General features: G+C 41.7%; 1 protein-coding gene across 1 annotated transcript in view; it reads left to right on the top strand.

Annotated features, from left to right (window-relative positions):
• The first annotated feature begins 520 nt into the window (after nt 1-520).
• Nucleotides 521-15,088, top strand: part of efr3a (EFR3 homolog A (S. cerevisiae)) — an 83,769-nt gene continuing 69,201 nt past the window's right edge. Inside the window, exon 1 of the mRNA XM_061920705.1 lies at nt 521-1,029. Within this exon, the coding sequence (XP_061776689.1) occupies nt 1,020-1,029 (10 nt within the window). The 5' untranslated portion in view covers nt 521-1,019. The remainder of the gene's footprint in view (nt 1,030-15,088) is intronic.

Here is a 15,088-nt window from a genome sequence, read left to right as displayed (position 1 = left end):
TTGAATCGAGAATCGAATCGAATTGAAAAAATTGATATATTATCGAATCGTGACCCCAAGAATCGATATTGAATCGTGGGACACCCAAAGATTCACAGCCCTAATATATATATATATATATATATATATATATATATATATATATATATATATATATATATATATATATATATATCCATCCATTTTCCTACCGCTTATTCCCTTTGGGGTCGTGGGGAGCGCTGGTGCCTATCTCAGCTACAATCGGGCAGAAGGCGGCGTACAGCCTGATAAGAAATATTTATTATAATAATTTGGAGGTCTCAAGGTTGGCAAGTATGGCTCCAGCACACCCCACGACCCTGAACGGGACAAGCGGTTGGAAATGGATGGATTGTATTATACTAACAAAGTTACTATTAAGTAATATCTCAACAATTTTGAATGTGAAGAAACTTGCAATCAAACAATCTTGGTAGAGACAAACGCGTTCCACGAGTCATTACAATGTGTAATGACGTCACGTTACAGTCGGGTTCAATGCTCGTGCACTGAGTACACCTGAGTGCGCGGTCCTCTCAGGTCGACTCCGCGTTCCTTCACGGTGCCTTCACGGACTTTCGGTTGTTCGGCTGTCATCTCGCATACGGGCTGACAGAGCGCAAAGGGGACTTTGTATTTACATCGCGTCTGTAAAGATTTCCCCTCCGCGTCGTGTCTGCGCCGAGAGGGAGCCTGAAATCGGGCGACGGCTCGGTCTGTCCTGTGGCGGATTACAGGCGCCGGTGTTCAGTGAACGTCCCAGCGAGCGCCAGTGCCTGGTTGTGTTTGGACGTTAGCTTGAGCGGCTAATCTTCCACCAGCTCTCTTTCCGACTCGACTTGTGTTCCCCCTTCAGTGGGACAACTGGGACCCCGGCGAGACGACCTGGTCCTGCGTGCTGGTTTGGTCTGACAATCAGCAAGACGCCATTCCGATGGCAGGTGGGGGCAAGCAACATGGAGGCTAACTAGCTCCCAACACAGCATTCAAACGCCACCATGCCAGCAGGTAAGATGTGAACGTGGACTGGAGGCTTGCTTTACTTTAATCGGGGACACGGACTTCAACTTGGAAGCTTTTTAAGAACTACTTAACTTCTTTACCTCCCAGTAAACATAACAAATGCCTTCTGTTTCGTTCGGGGACCTGCAGCAGGGTGTGTTTACTTTCAGGATATGAATCAACACATTGACAGCTCAACAACATGACGTTTATTAAGACAAGTTAAAGCAGTAACCAGGTCACTGCTAGTTGTTAACTTCATTAACTCTTTTAGTATTGTACTGACCTTTTCAGCTTAATGCTTGACCTTTGATCCAAGTGAACCAGGAAGCTGTTGGGCAGGGATGTCCAAAGTGTGGCACCGGGGCCATACTTGCCAACCTTGAGACCTTCGCAGGCATGTGATTTTTTCCGTCTAAAATCGGAATTCCGTCTTTTTTAATCTCGGGGGGAAAAAAGTGTCGACCAATCAACTACGGTGTAGTATAATATTACGCCGTAGTTGATTGGTCGATATGTTCCTTGTGACCAATCAGGACATCTGTTATGAGTGATGACGTTACTACCGCCATTTTCCAAATGTAAACGATGTTGGTTCTCGAGAGAAAGGACGCTTCACGAGTAAAAGAAATTGATAAACAAGTCAAAAATAAGTTTCGATGGAACTGGATGGAAAGGGAAATCACTGTTACTGTTGGGAAGAAGGAAGTTACGACCTTGTACAGCGATTTTATTCGGAAAATCGATCGTCCCGGAAATGTTTTGTGCACGTGGTGTCATGATAATATTGACTATAAATCACGAGGTTTCAAGGCTTTGGAAGTATATGCGAAGCGCCAAACACATATGGAACAACTTGAAGCAAGGAAAACAAACTTTTCACTAGCTGGTACTTTTGGATGTCAACTGAAAGTGAGCAAACCTTATGGACTTCATCCTTTGTTTACATCGACAACTGCCGTAGACATCGAGAGGAAAGATCCACTCAAAGGCGGGGCGGGGCGTGGTGGTTGGTGGCGTGGTTAAGAGGGGAGGAGTATATTTACCGCTAGATTCACCAAGTCAAGTATTTCATATATATATATATATATATATATATATATATATATATACATCCATTTTCTACCGCTTATTCCCTTTGGGGTTGCGGGGGGCCCTGGTGCCTGCCGCAGCTACAATCGGGCGTAAGGCGGGGTACACTCTGGACAAGTCGCCACCTCATCACAGGGCACGTTCAAAAGATGTGCAGGGAAAAAAATATATATATATATTTATAAATAAAAAAAGGAAATACTTGAATTTCATTGTTCATTAATTTACGCATTAACACACACATAACAGTCATCTACTCATTGTTGAGTTAAGGGTTGAATTGTCCATCCTTGTTTTTCTAACCATATGCATGTACAGTAGATGGCAGTATTGTCCTGTTTAAGAGTCTCACAACATTGCTGTTTACGGCACACAACCTGCTTTACGGTAGACGAAAACAGACTGCTGTTGTTGTGTGCTGTTTTACCGCGCTGGGAAGACGTTAATGAAACTGCCTAACAATAAATCCAAATAAGAAACCAAGAACTCGCCCTCGATCATTCTCCAGTTATAACGTCATTGGCCAGACACATTCTTTATACACGTCACTCAGGTCCGCATGGAGCTGGAGGGGGCGTGGCCTCCAGCTCCGCCTGAATTTCGGGAGATTTTCGGGATGAAATTTGTCCCGGGAGGTTTTCGGGAGAGGTGCTGAATTTCGGGAGTCTCCCGGAAAATCCGGGAGGGTTGGCAAGTATGCCCAGGGCCCATTTGTGGCCCGCAGCTTGAATTTTGTCGGCCCGCACCGCAGTGTCAAAATAGAACCTCACAAAAAAGGAAGAATGTAAGAAACAAGATAATGTTATTAGGAAAAGCGGACATTTTGAAACAAATGTTTCTAATTTGCTTTGTCACACAACTCAAAGCTGAATCAAAGGTTGGTTCGAGATGTATGTAGGCCTTTTTATTGTACACTCGTGCACCATGAGCTACAAAATGGTGTGCAGTGGGAGATGATGTAATTTCACCTAATTGGGTTAAAATATTTCTTGCAAACCAGTAATTATAATATGCAAATAATGTGCCGTTGTTGAGTGTCTGTGCTGTCTAGAGTGTGGCAGAGTAACCCTGTAAATGGGTTATATTTACAGATGTCCAATGATGGCTGTTTTGCTGATATTCCAATATTGTTCAACTCTTAATTACCGATTCTGATATCAACTGATACCGATATATACAGTCGTTGAATTAACACATTATTATGCCTAATTTTGTTGTGATGCCCCGTTGGATGCATTAAACAATGTAACAAGGTTTTCCAAAATAAATTAACTCAAGTTATGGAAAAAAATGCCAACATAGCACTGCCATATTCATTATTGAAGTCACAAAGTGCATTTTTTTTAAACATGTCAAAACAGCAGCTTGGAATTTAGGACATGTTCTCCCTGAGAGAGCATGAGGAGGTTGAGGTGGGGGGGGGGGGTTGAGGTCGGGGGTAGGGGTTAGCGAGGGATGTATATTTTAGCCTCCCGGAATAGTTAGTGCTGCAAGGGGTTCTGGGTATTTGTTCTGTTGTGTTTATGTTATGTTACAGTGCGGATGTGTGTGAAGCCAACTCGCAACATTCAACAACCTCCATGTTGCTTTAGCGTCACTTTGAGTACATGTATTTTTCAGTGTACGTTTCCATGTATTAAATCAGTCTGTTTCCTTTTTTTTTCTCGTATTTTTACACCTACAAGTTAAGTCCCAGTGTCCATGGACACCCACTAATGCGACAATTAGTCATACGCCGTGTACGTCCCGTACACTAGAGGGAGCTTATTTCCTTTTCGCGTGTATTAATGTATTGCTTTTCCGGTTGACTAATGACGTCACACCAAAACACGGCATCTCTGCGGCACCTTACAAGTCAAGTGCACAGTTGTAGTTGTACCTAATGTTCGTCGTAATATCGGCACAGATTAGAAATATTATGTTTGTAATAGCTGTGCTGATGTTAAATAGCATACAGCATAAAAAAATACTGCATTACGAACATGATCATCATCATCGGCGGTCACTTGAACCAGTATGACGATCTTCCTGGTAGAGGTCTATCCCTTTATGGAGGATTCCTGAGCATGACTTTGTTTTAAGTGTTGAGACTGGTGCACAGACAGTCACCACACGATCCTTGACAGAATCGGGTCAGGGTCCAGTGGCATGGAGTCCAAAATGACTGGGGACCCTTTTCTGCTGCAGCTTTTTCCCGCCATCGCAGCCGTTGTGGTAGTTATTAAATCTACCGTCTTCTGCCTGCTCCGCCGTTGAGTTCTTCACCGTATCCCTGGCTAGGGGGCAGTCAGGTACTACGCCTTTGCAAAGGGCCACCTGGAGTAACAATTGTAAAGGGGTTAACCTCCTAGTGTAGTGCTTCTTAACCTTTTTGGAGGTACCGAACCCCACCAGTTTCATATGCACATTCACCGAACCCTTCTTTAGTGAAAAATTAAATGTTTTTTTTTTTTTCAAATTCAAGACAAAGTTATATGTTTTCGGTAACACTTTAGTATGAGGAACATATTCTAAGTAACAAAGACTTAATTTAGAGTTATTTGGTTAGGGTTAGAGGGTTAGGGCCAAAGTTAGAGGGTTAGGGTTGTCCATGCCTAATAAGGTATTATCCATCCACCCATTTTCTACCGCTTATTCCCTTTGGGGTCGCGGGGGGTGCTGGTGCCTATCTCAGCTACAATCGGGCGGAAGGCGGGGTACACCCTGGACAAGTCGCCACTTCATCGCAGGACCAACACAGATACACAGACAACATTCACACTCACATTCACACACTAGGGCCAATATAGTGTTGCCAATCAACTTATCCTCAGGTGCATGTCTTTGGAAGTGGGAGGAAGCCGGAGTACCTGGAGGGAACCCACGCATTCACGGGGAGGACATGCAAACTCCACACAGAAAGATCCCGAGCCCGTGATTGAACCCTGACTACTCAGGACCTTCGTATTGTGAGGCAGACGCACTAACCCCTTTACCACTGTGAAGCCCAATAAGGCATTAATAAGTACTTAATAATGACTAGTTAAGAGCCAATAAGTTACTAATTTGCATGTTAATAAGCAACTTAATAATGGTGAATGTTCCCCATACTAAAGTGTTACCATGTTTTTTTACTGGTGCACAAAATGAACCATGCATGAACATCACCTTGTCCAAAGAACTAATCCAACACAGCGCATGAACTCAAAACAAATGACACACCTGCAAATCAGTGTGACTTCTGCTATTGCCGTATCCGTAATACGCCGATAGGAAGGAGTTTTTATTTACACGAGGAGTCGGGTGTGTCTTGACCTACGCCGAACACCTGAGCCTGACTCACCGAACCCCTTGGGTTCGATCGAACCCAGGTTAAGAACCACTGTCCTAGTGCCACAAGACCCCATAGAGGAGCCTTCACTGCTGGATGCACTTTAACGTCATGCCCAGGACTAAAATGGGCATGACGAACATGATAGTAATACCAAGAATTTCACAGAGTTTTGGTCCCTAACAAAGACTGGTGGGAGATAGGGGTTTTTTGGGACGGAGAATGGAAAGAAAAGTTTTGAAGGTCTCAAAGTTTAAACAATAAGCTCAGTTGGATGATGATGGAGTTTTAAATCAGAAGGAAAAGACTGTTTGTGCACCGATACTTCTTTAAACAAGGGTTGCTATTGTTGTGTACATGCTAACCGGTTGTGCGAAATACAAAGTTACTGCTTATCCGTTTGGAATGCACAAATGCAGCCTGAACAGATTTGTATAAGCCTTCTTCTTTGCCTTGTAATGAACCCGCTTCTCTTCCGTCTCGCTCGTTTTTGTACAGGAGTCCGAATGAAGCAGGCATTATCCATTTCCTTGACTACATTTTTGAATAAACATGGCTCGAATTTAACCACAGCAACGGCGGCAAATGCCGCGACCGCACTTTTCACTTAGTGTAATGCCCTAAAAATGACCAGCATCTACGGCAAGAACATGCCGTGACCGCCCTTGACTTTTTACTTGTTAATGGACTAGGGATGTAACGTCAAACGTGTGTGCAAATGCCTACCTATGCACGTGCACAGTCACGCATGCACGCACGTTCTGCCTACCTACAGCAGCCTGTTGCCCAAACGAATTATAAAACACATAACATGGTCAATGTTTTGTGGAACCCATCCATCCATCCATTTTCTACCGCTTATTCCCTTCGGGTTTACAGGGGGCACTGGAGCCTATCTCAGCTACAATCGGGCGGACTTGATTCATAAATACTGTATCACCTGAAAGGTGAAGTTTTACCTTACTGTATCTCAAAATATTTAAAAAAAACTGTTTTACTTGTGGCAGCATTATATTTACTTGTAGCGAGCCGCCACAAGTAAATGGATGTATGGGAAACTCTGATGTTAAATTATTTTAGATATATAAAATGAAATGCACAAATATTACACTAATTAGCTTTGTCACATGTAAACAAAGCGTGATTGTTTTTTTTCTAAATGTATCAAAGTTGCCCGCATACTTAATTTTTTTCTGTTATCTTTATATTTCCATGTTTTACTGTAGAATTGTATATACTGCAGAACAAGTTTGCAGTTTGTTTAAAAAATATTTAGCAAATCTCAGTTATTTGTTTCACACCTTACTGTACCCTTGTGGATCAATAAAGTTTGTCTAACATAAACTCAACTGTGACTTTAAAAGCCTACTGAAACCCAATACTACTCACCACGCAGTCTGAAAGTTTATATATCAATGATGAAATATTAACATTGCAACACATGCCAATACGGCCTTTTTAGTTAACTAAATTGCAATTTTAAATTTCCCGGGAGTTTCGTCTTGAAAACGTTGTGTAATGATGACGTGCACGCAAGACGTCACAGGTTTTTAGGAAGTATGAGCGCTACGCACAACACACAGCTAAATGTCGTCTGCTTTAACGGCATAATTACACGGTATTTTGGAGATCTGTTTTGCTGAATCTTTTGCAATTTGTTCAATTAATATTGGAGGAGTCAAAGTAGCAAGACGGCGTTGGGAAGCTTTAGCCTTTAGCCACACAAACACACGGTGAATTCTTGTTTAAAATTCACGGCGTTGAAACTTTCCTATGGATCACAGCGGACATGGATCCCGACCACATGTCAACCAGTTTTCGGTGTAGGAAATTGTGGTTAAAAAGTCAGTTCTTACCAGAGATCAGCTGAGCTTGCCCCTCCCGTACAGCTGCCGTCGACTTCCCCGAGACACTGCGCGTCAACACCCGGCCGTGGACGGACACTTCCGACTATCAGGTACTGTTAAACTCACTAAAACACTAGCAACACAATAGAAAGATAAGGGATTTCCCAGAATTATCCTAGTAAATGTCTCTAAAAACATATGAATCTGTCTCAATGCAACGCGAATGCAATCGCGTTTTTTATTTATTTATTTTTTTCTAGTCCGTCCCTATCAATATCCTCAAACATGAATCTTTCATCCTCGCTCAAATTAATGGGGAAATTGTCGTTTTCTCGGTCCAAATAGCAATTTTTGTTGTAGGCTCCCATTATAAACAATGTGAATATGTGAGGAGCCCTCAACGGGTGACGTCATCGTCTGCGACTTAAAGTAGAGGCAGGGCTTTTCTCCAGTTGCGAACTTTATCGTGGATGTTCTCTACTAAATCCTTTCAGCAAAAATATGGCAATATCGCGAAATGATCAAGTATGACACATAGAATGGACCTGCTATCCCCGTTTAAATAAGAAAATCTCATTTCAGTAGGCCTTTAAAACAGAGATATGTACCAACCTGGGATTATGGCGCACCCACATGCCCCTTGCATCAGGTGTTTTGACGCGTTCTACATGTTTTTTATACTTAACATTATACATATTTTGTCCAAAAAGTTTGCCTACAGAAATTGAGCTTAGTGTTTACATGTTTATGGCCAAAAACTTCCCCTCGGGGGTCTCTTGTGTGCGTCCAAATGGAGAATGGCGGTCGTTGTATAGTGTGTGTTGTTTCTGCATGTTTGGCTGCGGGCGGGTTCAACTGCGCCCCCTTGAGACCTCATGCCTGCTCTGTAATTAGTCCCAGTGGTGAGCTTGTGTGTGAGCAATCCTGTGACTAGCTGACACTCATGTGGAAAGACTTTCTGCAAGATGTTGGAGTGTCTCTGACCCAGTTAGGATGCACAATATCGGCGGCTGATAATTATCGCGGACAGCGTGTGGTTGGACATGTCCAACAATGAGGACCTGCCCACTGCCGAGGAGCGAGGAGCTTGACTCACAGTCCAAGATGGCAGCTTGCGTGTGCTTGTGAGCGTTGTTTGTCTTCTAGCTTTTTATTTAATATAGGGTTAGTCTTTTTAGTGTTTTTTACAAAGAATTTGCCCTGAGGATTAAGGACGATTGAGGATGTTTTTTGGGTACGGTGTTTGGCTCACCATGGCGTGGTGCTGCTGCTGCATCTGGCGGCCAGCTGGGGCCTGTCCATCCAGGTCGGAACCTGCTACGTACGTCCTGGGTCTTTTCCGCCCACCCGGAGCTCTGTCGATCCTGCGCAGACGGTTACTACAGTGCAGTCGAGCATCCTGAGCCCTGGTTTGGTCCAGCATCTTGGCCTGTTTCTCCCGCTGACCTGTTGGTGACCGCAGCGTCAATCCACCTGCCTGACCCCGGAGGGTGTCCTGGTGCTGCTTTTGTCGTGTCTGCTGGGGCCCACCGCATTGAGACATATGCTTGGACGGGGAAGTAAGGATGGCACTTTTTCCTTTGGTTCTGGTGCTGGGAAGTGTTTTTCCTGCTGTCTTGGACCGCAGCTGGTTCTGTTTTTTTTTCTAAATAGACGTGACATCACACAACATCATCGTCTACATCAGGCTCAAATATAGACTTGGATATTACTGTTCTGTGTGGCAGAGGAATAATCATGTTTTCCTCCATAGCTATTTTACTCTTTTTGGCTTTGTTTTATCCGTTATGGAGACTCTAATGAGCATCACGATCAAATTGGCCAAAAATTGTAAACATTAATTTTCCGGATACCATTCTAATTGGATTTTATCTACTGAAGAACTGATTTTACCTTATTTAACATTGTTATTTTTCTGTTCTTATCCAGCAACTCGACCTTCGGTTAGACCAGTGGTTCTTAACCTGGGTTCGATCGAACACTAGGGGTCAGTGAGTCGATCTCAAAACACACCCGACTCATCGTGTAAATACAAACTTCTCCCTATCAGCGTATTACGGATACAGCAACAGCTGACTGATTTGCGAGTGTGTAATTTTTTGTGAGTTCACGCACTGTGTTGGTTCTGTTGTTTGAATAAGGTGATGTTCATGCACAGTTCATTTTGTGCACCAGTAAAAAAAAACATGGTAACACTTTAGTATGGGGAACATATTCACCATTAATTAGTTGCTTATTAACATGCAATTTAGTAACATATTGGCTCTTAACTAGTCATTATTAAGTACTTATTTATGCATGGCCTTATTATAACCCTAACCCTGACCCTAACCCTAACCAAATAACTCTAAATTAAGTCTTTGTTACTTAGAATATGTTCCGCATACTAAAGTGTTACTAAAAACATAACTTTGTCTTGAATTTGAAAAAAACAAAAAATATTTTTATTTTTCACTAAAGAAGGGTTCGGTGAATGCGCATATGAAACTGGTGGGGTTCGGTACCCCCAACAAGGTTAAGAACCACTGGGTTGAACATATTCAATCAGCATCTTCATTAATGCTGGTGAAAAATAAGTGTTTTATTGTTCTTTTGCTACTATTGTCAGGAAATGTTCAACCTAACCCAGGTCCAACTATTTAAGTGTTTGAGTACCCCTTGTGATTTTAAAGCTAGATCTGGGCTTAGCATTATTCATTTAAATGTTAGAAGTCTACTTCCTAAACTGGATCCAGTGAGGATCTGTGCTAAATCTACTGAAACTGACATACTTGTCTTGTCTGAAACCTGGCTTAAGAAATCCATGACGGACAAAGATATTCAATTAGGGGCTACAATGTGTTATGTTGTGACCGTCCTAGAAAAGGAGGCGGAATTGCAATATATCTAAAACATAAATTTAATGCTGCTCATTTATTGTCGGTATCCCGTAGCAACAAATTAGAATTGCTCTCACTAAAAGTGGAACTCCTTAAGGAACGTTTATCACTGTTATTTGTTGTTACAGACCCACTCAACAAGCAGTGAGGCCATACTGTCACTGACCAATCAACTTTCAACCCTTTTCAATTATTTTTGGGGTCTGAACTGGGATTGGCTGCTGTCTGTCTCTAATGGTTTTAAATCAACCTTTGACTCTTTTAATCTTACACGCTCATTAGCAGCCCTACTCGCCCAAATCTTAAATGCCCTCTTAGATGCTCTCTTAGATCGTATTATTATTAATTAATTTATATCAAGTTAAAGTTTAAAGTTTAAGTACCAATGATTGTCACACACACACTAAGTGTGGTGAAATGTGTCCCCTGCATTTGACCCATCCCCTTGTTCACCCCCTGGGAGGCGAGGGGGAGCAGTGGGCAGCAGGGGTGCCGCGCCCGGGAATCATCTTTGGTTATTTAACTCCCAATTCCAACCCATGATGCTGAGTGCCAAGCAGGGAGGTATTGGGTCCCATTTATGGTATAACTCGACCGGGGTTTTAAATCACAACTTACTGATTATATTATAATTATAATTAATAATATTAACATTCTGATATTGGTACATTTGCAAATGATTTGTGTGACCACTGTGTTATCGCCACGATTAGGCAAGCTGAGCTACCAAAACTGCGGCCACAAAATATTTTTAAACGTGATTTAAAGCCCTTTTTTGAGCAAGCTTTTTATCATGATTTATGGCTCTTTGATCTTTTCTGTGATGTTGAGTTGACTTGGAAATATTTTCACGATGCATTTATCAATATTATAAACAAAGATGCTCCTCCATGTAATTCAGAGTGAAAGGTAGAAATAATCATTTGTTCTCTCCTAAACTGTCCAGTCTACTGAAAGAAAGGGATGCTGCCTGGGCCAAGGTTAGAAATACCAAATCCCAGGCTGACTGGATGGATTTTAGGCAGCTAAGAAATCGCTTTACTCCTCTTGTCAAGAAGTCAAAGTCTGAGTTTATATTTTGCAAACCACCAATAGCTTAAATGATCCCAGGAAATTCTTGAAAGTCATAAAAATGTCTTATGGAAGTAAAACCGCAAATGATCTGCCAACTTCCAGACTCATTAAGTCTAACGGACAAATCAGCCATACCTAATTGTTTTAATGAACATTTTATTTATTCCGGTTCTTTATGTGACTCCGTATCTCCATATCCAAATCAGCCGAATGTTCAGAATGGTTTGCATGTCGCCATCAATTCACAATTCCATAATTAATACATTTTAGTTTTACTCCTCTGGATGTGTTTGAGGTCAAGAGAGCCTCAAAACAAGTGGATCCTGGTAAATCTGCAGGTCCTGACAAACTTGAGACCTTCTTTTTAAAGTCAGCCGTTGATTTTATTGCAGATCATCCTACTTATATTTTTGAACTTTCTTTGTCCTGTATTGAGATTCCCAACATTTGGAAATCCGCCTATGTTTTACTGTTATTGAAAGGAGGAGATCCCACTGCTGACTATAGACCCATCTCTAAGCTATGCGTCCTAGCTAAAGTTCTTGAAAAGTTTGTTAATGAACAACTTAAAGAATTCTTTGACACCAATGGTCTGCTTTCTGAATATTAATCAGGTTTTAGAAGGAAACCTAGCATTGTAACTGCTGCTATAAAAGTTGTAAATGACATTATTGAAGGATTGGATTGCAAAAAATACTGTGCAGTTCTATTTATTGACCTGTCAAAAGCATCTGAATTGATCGACCATATCATTCTGACAATAAAATACACTTATTGTCTTTGTGTGTTTGTCGTTGGTCTGTCTGTCTCTTCAACCCCTTTACTATGGTTTGGTCGTATATTTGTAATGTCATGATTCTGGGTGCGCTGCTTGTGGTGTACAGAGAAAAGCATAATAGTGCCGCAGTAACCGGTGTGGGCTTTCTTTAGCACGTCAGAAGAGGACATTTCACTTGTAGTTAGGAAAACGTTTTCTGCAGAAATTGCAATGAGGGGGCAGATATTACATGAGTCGATTAACCGAACGATAAATGGAAATGAAGTCGGTAACTTTTTTTAGCGTCAATAATCGTGTGTACAGGTTTCAGGAGCATTCAATATTTTCATTGGTTTCAGCAGCAGTGCACGTTTGTGTCACAGTGCGGGGAGGCGGTGTCACTGTACAACAAGTTAGCCTGTGACTAACACAGTAGCACCCCACGCCCTTCCTTACCATATTGTATTGCTTTGGGTTGTGATGTTTATTTAAGTGCAACATTTTGCTAACAGAGTATTTCATTGTTATTTGTTTGTTTTATTTAATTTGGAGATTTAAACGTTTAAATTCCTATTACAATGTCAAAATATGCAAGAAATACAAGTGTATTGCACTTTAAAGGGTACACTTGCATTATAATTACATGGTATTACACCAACGGTTAATTTGGTCTCAAAAAACTATTGACAATAATATTGTTTTTCTGCAATAAATTGTAGGTCAGTATACCGTTGAGCAAAATTAGTTTCCGGCCCAGACCTGTCCCTGTACTCAATACTTTTGCTGTATGGTCAAAGTAAGCTAGGTGTGCACATGTGTGGAATATTAATGCAGCTTCCACTTGCACACTTCTATGAGCCACTGAGACAGGAAGTAGACGGACTTTGGCTATTAATAATCAGCTGTGTGTGTATTGTGTGTGTGTGTGTACGTGTGTGCGTGCACGCGTGTCACTCTCACATTCAGTGTGTTGTGGTCTAGAGGCTCTCATTATCCTCAAAGTGTTAACCACCTCAATTAAGTCATTATGTAGGCCGCCGCAATGTGAGCACTCAGCGGATGGCTAGAAGGTGCTAATAAATGGCTTGATGGAAGCAGCAAGACCTTTTTGTTTTTTGCAAAGTGTCAAGTCGCGTGCATCTCGAAGTTTGGGATCCTCGCTGAATCAAGGCAGGTCAAAGATGGACTGGACTTGCTTTGTAACCACGCGGTGATAATGTAACGTATGTCGGATAGCTTAACTGTGTGAATGTACATTAGCACACTCTCAAATACTTTAAGAGCCATCCTGTTGTGGGATGACAACTGTTACGCTACCTTTAACTACTTCACATAATTCACAAAATTGATTATTCTCTCTAATTCAACAGTTCGTCCTTCACTTCTCCCCCTGCTGGTGTCCGTGCCGAGCTACACCAGAATGCTTGCACCTTGTATGGGTTTACCTGCACTTTGACACAAGAACATTCCATTGCCGTCTGACTGTAGTAGGGTTGTCCCGATCCGATATTTGGATCGGATTGGCCGCCGATATTTGCCAAAAAATGCGTATCGGCAAGGCATGGGAAAATGCCGATCTAGATCCAGTTTTTAATAATAAGTTTTCCAACACACCGATTTAAATAATACATTCCACTCTTCTGCTGCTCCCTAAACTCCGTTCCGCATTTCCAGAACACCTTCAAAACATCCACAGGTCTGCGTTTTAACCGTTCAGACGGCCGTGTGAATTAAAAATTACGGTAAAAATGTCAGCTGTGTGGGATTATTTTATCCTACAAAACGAAAAAGATGAAGAGGTGGAGTGCAAAACATCCTACAATAAAGTCAAGCGTGGTGGTAAGACATTCTAATGACTCTTGCGAGTGAGAGGATTTTTAGCACTCATCCTAGATGAACACAGGAGCAGGCTGACACCTGAGCATCTTGAAGTGCTCGTCTTTGTTAGAAAGAACCTTCCCATTATGCTTGGACTTCAATTGTTCCCCCCCCCCCCGACTGGGGCAAACAATTGAAGGGAGTGTGTGTGTATATATATATATATATATATATATATATATATATATATATATATATATATTTTAAGTTTACACTTGTTCAAGAGCAAGTATTGATGCTGAGTTATAGACATTTTATCCCACTCAGGTTGTTTGTGTGTTTTGCTTTTTTTTGTGTTTATCCTTGAATACCAACTATTGTGTAATATTCAAACTCACCTAATTCAGCTGGCTGGTTGTTATCAAGAGTACTAAAATCCTTTTCAGCATGAATCTGACAACTAAGTAGGATAAATAACTTTAAACTTTAATACATGCTCGGATAGGCCAGTATCGGCCAGTATCGGTATCGGATCGGAAGTGCAAAAACAATATCGGTATTAGATCGGAAGTGCAAAAACCTGGATCGGGGCATCCCTAGACTGTAGTGCATTTTTTGACACAACTATGTTGCAATAATGTGAGTACTAACATTACCAACACCATTAGTTTTTCTAGTAACGAGTAGTCTTATTAAATGTATGTACGTTACAATGCCATTACTGATATGTTTGATGTAACGTGACACACTATTTTTTATGTGTACTAAACCTCTTTTAATCCTTGCAAGTTCACTTCAGGAAGTAACTCTATAAGAGTGCAAGCGGCAGCCATCACACACACGCGCTACACAGAGGCATAATGAACATTCAGTAAAGTAACAATAATAGGACTATATACCCTGTTTGTAGAAAGAGAGAAATATAGCCATTGACGCACGTTGAATCACTTTAACGATCAGTTAAAACATTCCACAGGCGCTGCAGTCAACAATCTCATTCCAGTCCCCAGACTACGATGACAACGCTAAAGAGACTTCAGACTGTACAAAATGTTTCTGCCAGACTTTCGACCCGTGCACCCAGAACAGCCAATGTCAACCCCAATCTATCCAGTCTTCATTGGCTTCCAGTTAAATTCCGCATTGAGTTTAAGATTTTAGTCCTGACATTCCGTGCGTTGCATGGTGGGACCCCTCAGTACATCACTGATTTGCTATGCCCCTACTCCTCAGGGTGCAGTCTCCGGTCTTCAGGCCAGGGTCTCCTTAAGATCCCAAAAACTCATTT

This window comes from Nerophis ophidion, linkage group LG14 (genome assembly GCF_033978795.1).
Source record: "Nerophis ophidion isolate RoL-2023_Sa linkage group LG14, RoL_Noph_v1.0, whole genome shotgun sequence".
Taxonomy (NCBI): Eukaryota; Metazoa; Chordata; class Actinopteri; order Syngnathiformes; family Syngnathidae; genus Nerophis; species Nerophis ophidion.
Note: the sequence above shows the minus strand (reverse complement) of the source record. Positions and strands in the feature narration are given on the sequence as shown.